This window comes from Aythya ferina, assembly GCF_964211825.1.
Source record: "Aythya ferina genome assembly, chromosome: 2".
Taxonomy (NCBI): Eukaryota; Metazoa; Chordata; class Aves; order Anseriformes; family Anatidae; genus Aythya; species Aythya ferina.
In genome coordinates, this window is record NC_140297.1 from 100,211,683 (window position 1) to 100,220,164 (window position 8,482).

At 39.2% G+C, this 8,482-nt stretch overlaps 1 protein-coding gene across 2 annotated transcripts; it reads right to left on the reverse strand.

Annotated features, from left to right (window-relative positions):
- Positions 1–3,316: 3,316 nt before the first annotated feature.
- Positions 3,317–8,346, reverse strand: TIMM21 (translocase of inner mitochondrial membrane 21). 2 transcript variants are annotated; one of them, XR_014689428.1, is made up of 6 exons: positions 7,897–8,346; positions 6,838–6,900; positions 6,649–6,746; positions 5,206–5,386; positions 4,077–4,182; positions 3,317–3,979 (listed from the first exon to the last, which is right to left on the reverse strand). XR_014689428.1 is itself a non-coding variant. In XM_084508907.1 (6 exons), the coding sequence occupies exons 1-6, from the start codon at positions 8,147–8,149 to the stop codon at positions 3,887–3,889; spliced, it is 687 nt and encodes a 228-aa protein (XP_084365033.1). In that variant the 5' UTR covers positions 8,150–8,340; the 3' UTR covers positions 3,317–3,886. The 2 variants fall into 2 exon arrangements, 1 of the variants encoding a protein (XP_084365033.1); XM_084508907.1 differs by having other exon boundaries at positions 5,313–5,386; positions 7,897–8,340.
- Between the last annotated feature and the right edge of the window lie 136 nt (positions 8,347–8,482).

An 8,482-nucleotide genomic window follows, 5' to 3' on the forward strand; every position in this document is an offset into this window, starting at 1 on the left:
TGAACTTCTGTTTACCGAAGCTTAATTAAAGAGTAGCCAGGTAGTCAGGTTTGGATATTTTAATGTTTTAACAAAATTAATTACCTGAATGTTTCAAGTGCGGAAACATGGACTCAAACAGAAGTCTGCATGTAACAGCATAGCTTTGTTATTTCCACAAACTGGATCTAAGGCTGTTGGCTGCCTGTTCCCTATATGCACAAGTTTGGGCATCACAAAAATGATGGATTTCACAAAATTATTTAAAAAAAATGAGGGATGGGATGGTAAAGTTAAGACCAAGGTGCATACCTACCTCAAATTTTGAATAATCTGTCATACAGTGTTTCTGGAAAAGCAGCATTTCACTTGTGGGTAATGTGCTTTTGTTTCCTAAAGGAGAATGGGGTTTTGTGCATATACATTTTTATTAACTCTGCAGCAGTCAAAATTTAATGTGTTTGATTTCCATGAAAATGTTACTGTTTTGGCACTGACTTCCTGGCAGTTATTTTTTCCACAATAGCATGACAGTTTCACATTGGAAAGTAACTGGCACCTGCTGTAATTTTGTTTGCGGGTGCCACCATAGCTGTGTATCCTGCTGCTTTGAGCAACTGCGCTCACACACCTGCTTTCCTGCTACTTCACAGGAGTGAGATGAGTTCTGGAAATGACAACAGCGCACTCCATGTAACTACAGGATAAGAAACGTTTTATTTATAACCCTGTCATATTGGGGCTACCCTAAAGAAAAATTAGTTTGATGGTAATCACCTGACTTGATTTTCTGGATTCTCGTTTCTTGAAATGTGGTGCGTAAACCAGAGGTTAGCACTTTGCTTTTAGACATTCCACATCCACCTGTGCCTTTTAAATTATACTCATGTGTCTGTCTCTTCCTCATTGCCAGTTATGGTCTGTCTCCATTTTTCTTGTATAGGTCTAGATGGGTTGCCAAAGTGCCAGACAGAATCATTATTTTGACTTTGCAAAGACTTTTTCTGACACCTGGAACTGTAGCATTTATTCCCAGCTACAGCACACAATATTGATGTCTGACACAAATGCCAACATATGACAAGGGTACCAAGTCCTTTTAAGACAACTCTCAGAACTTCTGTGCTGATGTCTCACAGTGACCAGGCAACGCAGATTCTCAAATTGTTCTTTCACACAAGCCTTGAACACCGTTGTATTTTTATGTAAGCTAGGAATTCCTTACTACTGAAAAAAAATATACAGAGACCTGTTTGCAAACAATAAAACTTTTCTCTAGAGATGAAGTTAAATGGAGACATTAACCCAATGGCCAATTCTTGCTGTTCTACCACAAGTCTCTTAAAGTATTTCTTGTAGTTCCACTGTTGGAAAAACATCATTATGCAAGGTCAAAATCTTTTCCTTCCCAGAAATCTTCTAGTCCTGACAGTTTCTTTCTTCAATGCAAACAAGACTCTAAAACAAGACAAAAGTAAAACTAAACAGCTGGCTTTTCTTCACTGTTTTTATTTTAATGTCTTTCTTTTGATGCGTGACACTTGATTTATTTCTTTTCCTCAAGGACTGGATTTGACACATTGTTTCTACCATACCATTTACTCTAAAAAGTTGTTTACATCTTGCTTTAGGAAATACTCCTTTACCCAGCAGTGAAGCCCACTGAAAACAAGCCACATTCAGATTAATGGGAGAGCAAAGCTGGAATGTGGAGATACAGGAAAAATATCTAGCCTGTCAATTTTGTTGTTGACGTGGAAATTTACAATGGCTTTCAGGCAGTTTGAGATGGAACAAACTCATAAAGGAGGGGCAAAACCAATATCACAGTTTAGACTAGAAAACTTGTATTTTGATATAGTCTTGTTTCATAAAAGTTGAAGAATGAGTACATTTTTATCAAGGTATAGCACAGGCTTAAAGCTAGTAAGCTTAATATTAAAGTTATACAATTATATAGCTAGCAGTATTTTTGATATGCTCTTAACTGTTCTTTTATTTGTGATAAAACTTGCAGAAGTAGTTTTCAGTAACTGCCATGTGTGACACATTTACAGCAACTGGACTTAAACATGGCATGCAGTGCTATCAGTCACTACTGCAGCAGTATGCATTGAAACAGATTTCATTCCGATTTTTTATTTGTCTTTGTACTTGGTTATAGATTTTGGTAAAGTGCAATGCTAAGAACTAGGAAGAGTCATACGCAACACTAAAACGTGTTAATAATTATTACTTTAACAAAAATAACATGAAGGGGGCAATAGTTGCTTTCATTGTTTAAAGAAACCTTTCCAGGTTGACATTAACGATGTCAGTGACTCTGGGTGAAAATTAACATTTGTTGGAGTTACTTCTTAATAAGTACCAGAATGGTTTCTCATACTTTCATTAAAGAACCACAGTGACTCCTGTAGCCTTTGACTATGAGTAAAAGACTTTTTGGTCTTGACAATTATCCATTAATAGATAAAAAATCATACAAATTTATCACTCTGCTGAAACTGACAGATATGAAATCACTTTGATCAGTCTGAACAGATGTTAGTTTTGTAAAATCCCCTTTGGCTGGCACAGCAGAAGTTAGTTATATTCTGTACAATGTAGAAACTCCAAAATACATTGCCCGTTATCATAGATTGATATTGGTAGCTGCTTTGCTATAATGTGCTTTTTCTTCTCTACTATACTCATAGGGTTGGAATAAATGTGGGATTCCTTTTCATTGAATACTTTCAAACAATGCGAGGATCTGACTGAAGCTACAGTTGCAATACTTAATATAAAGCAAAACTATCCAGGTCTAAAAAAGTATTAAGTGTAGTTGTTAGGGCTATGAAGATGAGATTACTGGAGACTGAACAGGAGAGCAGTAAAGCATTTCTAAATATCTACAGTATTTGTATGAGGGAATACTGTATGAACTTTAGAACACCCCAAATGTACCATTAAATGAAGCTCAATGTCAGTGTATATTTAATTAAGGGCTAAACTACTAGTGAACTAAAAAGCTCGTATTATATATAGATAACTACAGAAAAATGCACTAGTTGGTGTTTAAGAAAATGGTTATATGTAAGACACTAAAGCTTGAAAGTTTTCAGATGGTGCTGCTTGGCAGACACAATTGAGTCTCACTATTAATACACAGGATTATACTTAATTGCCATATGGTACTAATCAAGAAATCCAAGAGATAAATTTGGTCATGAGTTGAGCTTTTGATTTTAAGGAAAATTATACTAATCTAATTCCTGGAAGATGTAGATTAGTTATGTCAATGAAAAAAGTGTTGGCAGTGCTGAGCAGGGTGGCACACCATGAAAGGAGCAGACAGTAAAGGTGTTGATAATTTATTTAAAAGATACCAATATTGGAGCCTTTATGTTTAGTCATCTGTCATGGGTGTGGGTCTCCACAATTCATATTCTTAGATGCATTTGGGCTAGATCTCCTTTACACACTAACATAAATCATCTACAAACGCATCCAGAATGAAAACAGTATTTGTCTGTATTTCAAAAACCACTTTCTTTATTGCAGTGCTAGTGGGAAATCCAAGCAAAGGAAGACAAGAAAACTCCCCACCTAAACCTGAAACCTTGAAAGATTCAGATTTTAGGTGTTAAGGAGAATTATCCAGCATTAAATAGTTTAGTATGAGCCATTATTTTCCTATGTCAAAAATACTTGCCATAAGTGACGGCTCTACTGTTTTTAATTGGCTTCACCTCAAAAAAAGAATGTTGTTATGAGAGACTTTAATGGAGGCCCTGAGAGGTTACTTCTTATATTTAACTCCAGATCTGCAAGATTCGATCAAGAACACCAAACAATTCCTGTGTAGACTGCTTACACCAATATCATTCAACAGTGAGTAAGATGAAGCAGCAACTTTGATTGTTGGCTATCTGTTATCTTCAATGATAATGGTTCTTCTAGGATAGGCGTCAACATCCACAAATATGTAACGGACTTCAGGTTTTCCTCCCTCAGGATTCTGTAATGAGGAAAACACTTTCAGGCTCTGTTTTTTTCTCTTTGGTAGTTTAAATCGAAGATTAGGCTTGTCAGCTACATCAAGCAATTGTACGTACCTCTTTGACTTCCACGTGGACTGTTCCCTGCTTTCCTGGTTCAGAGCCCTCAATATAGAACTTCAAACGCATATGTTTCAGTCCATCCTTTATGTATTCAACATGACTAAAAATGGCAAAACAAACAAACAAAAACATAAAGGATAGCTAGTTAATCTTCAAATTTCAGCTTCTTATTTAGAGAGGAGCTGCTTAGCTACTTTTGTGAGAAAGTGTATTCCACTGCAGCCCTTATGCTACCTTGGGTTCCTTCTTGACTTCTCTTCCCAAGCTTTACTGTGGGTATATAAGGAGTAGTGGAGAGTTAGAAGAGAGAACTCGTTACCAGCTGATGGTTAACAGTTGAGGTGCTTAAATGTTCTCACTACAGTCCTCCCCTCAAAACTCATGCAAAACTTGCAAAGAATGCTTTGTCAACTCAGATATTAGGTTGGTTAATTCTTCACATATTCTGGCAATAATTTCATTCTATAGTAGTTGTGTAACTTTGACATTCATTTCAAACCTCTAGCCTAAGTGCTGATATTTCAGTTACAGCCAGGTTACGGTTAAATACTAGATAAACAGAAAGGTGAAATCACTTTCCAGGTGACCACCTCCAGAAACTAATGGTCAGACTAGAATCATGCTGCCAGTTTAGGTTTCCTACTGAAATTACTAACTGCTGCACAGTTCCAAGCTTTTCTTTCCATCAGTCAAATCCAGATAACATGCTGTGAATTAATGAACACTTTGAATACGGTTTAAGGTGACATGGTGGGTTACAAAGGACAAAGATGAATGAAGTCTCATTGCAGTAAATCATTCAAGATGTCTATATACAGAAAAACTACATTTTTGAGACATTAAGCCTTTTATCACAGACTTGAGCTCTCCGCAATCTGATCAAGTTTTCAGCTCAAAAAGTTCTTTAGAATATGAAACTTTTAAATGGAAAGTGGAAATGAAATACTAGGAAAGCTGACACTACATTTACTTATTCACATAGTTTACAGACATGCTTAAAATTTTCATTGGTATTTTTTTCATTTAGCAGCTCCACTTTAAACACTTTTTCACAGTCTGGTGAAAAGATAAACTTTTGGTTCAAAGTAACATACTGCAAAAAATTCCTTTCATTTTCACTTACAATTGACAGGGTACGTCACACAGTTCAGTAATCTAGATCTAACTTTCTGTGATGTGACCCAAAATGCCTCTGCTGTGCAAAACCTATTGTCTGTATGGGGCAAACACCTGACAAGCTGTCGTCTTCCTCTTCGCGTTGCCTCCCCATAACCTTTAATGGGTTCACCAAAAACACCAATTACCTACAAGAGAAAAGAGATTTGAGTTGTCAGAAGGTATCACGTTCAAACAGATATTCCAGCATCAGCTCTTGTCCCTTCTGTGAATGCATCTTCTTTCAATTCTTTCAACAAATTGTCCTTTGTGTGTCTGATACGTCAAGAATGCAATAGTTTATGAGAGAAAACACCACAGGAAAAAATGTTCCATTTCAGTGTTTTTCCTTTACAATCACATGCAAAATGCCTATAATAAATCCTAGTAATATGTTCCATTTGTACCATCCTCTGGCATTAAGACATTTTAATCTCTTTTCTTACTGTGTATTTTATACTTTACTGACATTTTGTGTAAAAAGGGGAAAAAAACATATTTGCTCATGTCTTTTCCAAGACACCATCTGACTGTTTTGAAGTTTAATCTTAAAATGCAAATAACTGCCTTCCACCTATCTAAGAAACACTGAAACACTTAAGAAATTCAAGGATTTTTTTCTTTAGATCTTTAAAGACAGACCAAATTAAACTAGTTTTAAAATTATTTTAAAGTTGCTTAGAAAGGAAGGGTGCTTTCATGGTGTAACTACTGGAGAGGAGTTTTAATTCTACAAACTTGTTCTAAAGCAATCTTAATTTCTTTCCTAGTAAGAACTTGTCGCTTCAGGCATCTCAGCAGAACCCGTGATATTTTCAAAGCTATTCCCCACCTTTCTTGTTTTAAGCACTGACTTTTGTAGTCTAGTTTTGGACTGACTTTTGTTTATATTTAGCTATCTTATGAGACTGATCCTATGACTGTCACCTTTCTCCTTTCCTATTAGGCACAGTAACATTAACCTTGTTTCTAATGAAGAGTTTGAATTTCTGATATTTATGCAGTATTTCACATGACAGAACCCTACAGAAGTCGCAGCAGAGTAACTGTGTTGAGGAAAGTCAGCAACACAGATCCATAAAGTGGGACCAGTTGCCTCTCTGATCTGCAGAACTCTGCAAGTGCCTACAGATACACGTGCTTTGAAGTGGCAGACACTGTAGGGCTCTCTTGTCTTTTAGCATGCTAATTCATTCAGACTCAGAGCTTCCATTAACTTCACCTAGTATAGGTTCAGATTTAGAGTTGACGCAGCTCTGTTCAGTTAGAAGCATAGGCAGATCTTGCTGGTGTTTGAACATCTCTGTGGATATTCCTGTAGATTTGCTTGCGAGATGCAAACTTTTGACTTAAAGAGAGAGGCCATAATTAATGAGAAACCTAAACTTATGATTAATGTTCAAAAACCAACCTCAGGGTGAGATCTGCATTTCTCCAAGGCATCTCCATAGATCTTACTTGGACTAGAAGAAGAGAATAACTCTTTAAAAATCACATAGAACAAACCACCTGCAATAGAAACAAAAACAAATAGAATGAGAATTAATCTGGAATTAATAAAAAGTATCTTCTGATAAAGAACAGTAATTTAAAAAATAACCTGTAACACCAATTCCAACAAGCACCACAATAAAATAGGTGAAGTCTCTTCCAGCTTCTTTCACTGAAATAAAACATAAAACAATGTGAGAGTTAGATTCATGGGAAGTAAAACTTGCATACATTTATTACATACATGCTCTTCTATTAGTTCAAGCTACTCAAATAACATTTTGTCAGAAGAAAAAATCCCAACCACAGCTTCCATAATGCCTCATCACTAAGAGATCATGAAATTCTTGATGTTATCAAAGGCAGTATTACTATTTTCTGTATTACTAAGTATTTTAGTATTACTAAGTATTACTATTTTCTGCTTTCTTGCAATCAAATGAACAATAAAAATGAAGCATATTAGACCAAAATACGTATTTACTGAGACTGTCAACTGCAGTTTATTATGTAATTTGATCTAACGCACTAGCAAAAGGGTCAGTATAGACCGTGAAAAAAGTCACATGAGATTCACACTTACAAAGTACTCTTTGAGGAGAAAGAAACTACTCATTTTAAGTGGTAAAGTACGCCTTGCAGCAAAGTGCAAATTACTGAGGAAACATTAAAAAGCATTTTTTTCCTGAAGTGTTCTCATCAGCTGAAGATGCTCTCCAGAAACTTTCTCAATCTGGCATTTCTGAGACAGCGCAGGAGCCACCTTTCACTGACATGAATGAGAAGCGCCACAGTACCGGGCCCCCTGTAAAGACACCAGCAGCAGATACAGCGCTGTGGCAAAGTGCTGGAAGTAGACTTGGCTTAACAGCATCAAAACAGGTCGCGGGTGAAAGGTTTTCCTTTTAAAAAGGGGAATTACTAGGACTTACTCCTCGTGTGGATTTGACTTACACACTCAATCAAGCTGTTTGGAAGAAACCACAGAATTTCACTTCTGCCTCAGCAGTGCCTACACTGAAGTGTTTGCAACCAACACGAAGGAAAGCGAGCCTGTTGGTTTTCTGAAAGTTGTGTTGTTTTTTTTTTTTCAGTTTCCGAGCTGTGGGCGTGTATGGGGGCTGTACAACCACAGGGGCACCCCCTCACCTCTGCCCACAGCCCTTACCTTTCCGAGCCGCCGACAGCAGAGCCTCATCCTTTTGCTCCCTTCGCACCGACACGTGCTTGCTGTCATGCCCAGACCTTTCAGCCCCCAGCCCCCAAGCCTGCGTCCACACGCCCGCCTGGGCGCCCCGCAGCGGCGCTGAGGGGCTGCGGGGGGGCTCCCGCCGCCATCTCAGGCAGGGCGCCGGCGGCCATCTCCCCAGGGAGCCCCGCAGCTGCCCGCCGCCTCGCAGCAGGGCGGCGGGGAGCAGCATGCCGAGGCACCCTGGGCGGCTTCACGCCGCTTCCCCCCCTGCCCGAGGCTTGGCGGAGGAGCCGAGGGGGAAAAACTTTCTCCCCGCGGCGGGCGGGGACCCCTCGGAGGCGGCTGAGGGAGGCAGCAGCCCTTCAGCAGCCCCCGGTGCCCTGCCAGCCGCGCCCCGCCATTGCCGCTGCGGAAATCTTCCAGCGGGGTGCGAGGGGAGAAGGCGGCGGTGGCGGCGAGCCCTGGGAGCCGTAGTTTGAGCGAGCTGCCTCCTGCGCCCGCTGCTGGACGAGGCTCCGGGGAAAGCAACTACAGCGACCGCCATGCCCAGCGCCGCCCCTGC

What these genes read in the sequence shown, in the direction of transcription:
- TIMM21 (XM_084508907.1), bottom strand. Translation starts at nt 8,149, where the DNA reads ATGCTGCTCCCCGCCGCCCTGCTGCGAGGCGGCGGGCAGCTGCGGGGC. An exon ending in GCTGTCGGCGGCTCGGAAAG is followed by an intron (nt 6,901 to 7,896) that starts GTAAGGGCTGTG and finishes GTTTTATTTCAG; the next exon opens with TGAAAGAAGCTGGAAGAGAC. An exon ending in AATGCAGATCTCACCCTGAG is followed by an intron (nt 5,387 to 6,648) that starts GTTGGTTTTTGA and finishes TTTCTCTTGTAG; the next exon opens with GTAATTGGTGTTTTTGGTGA.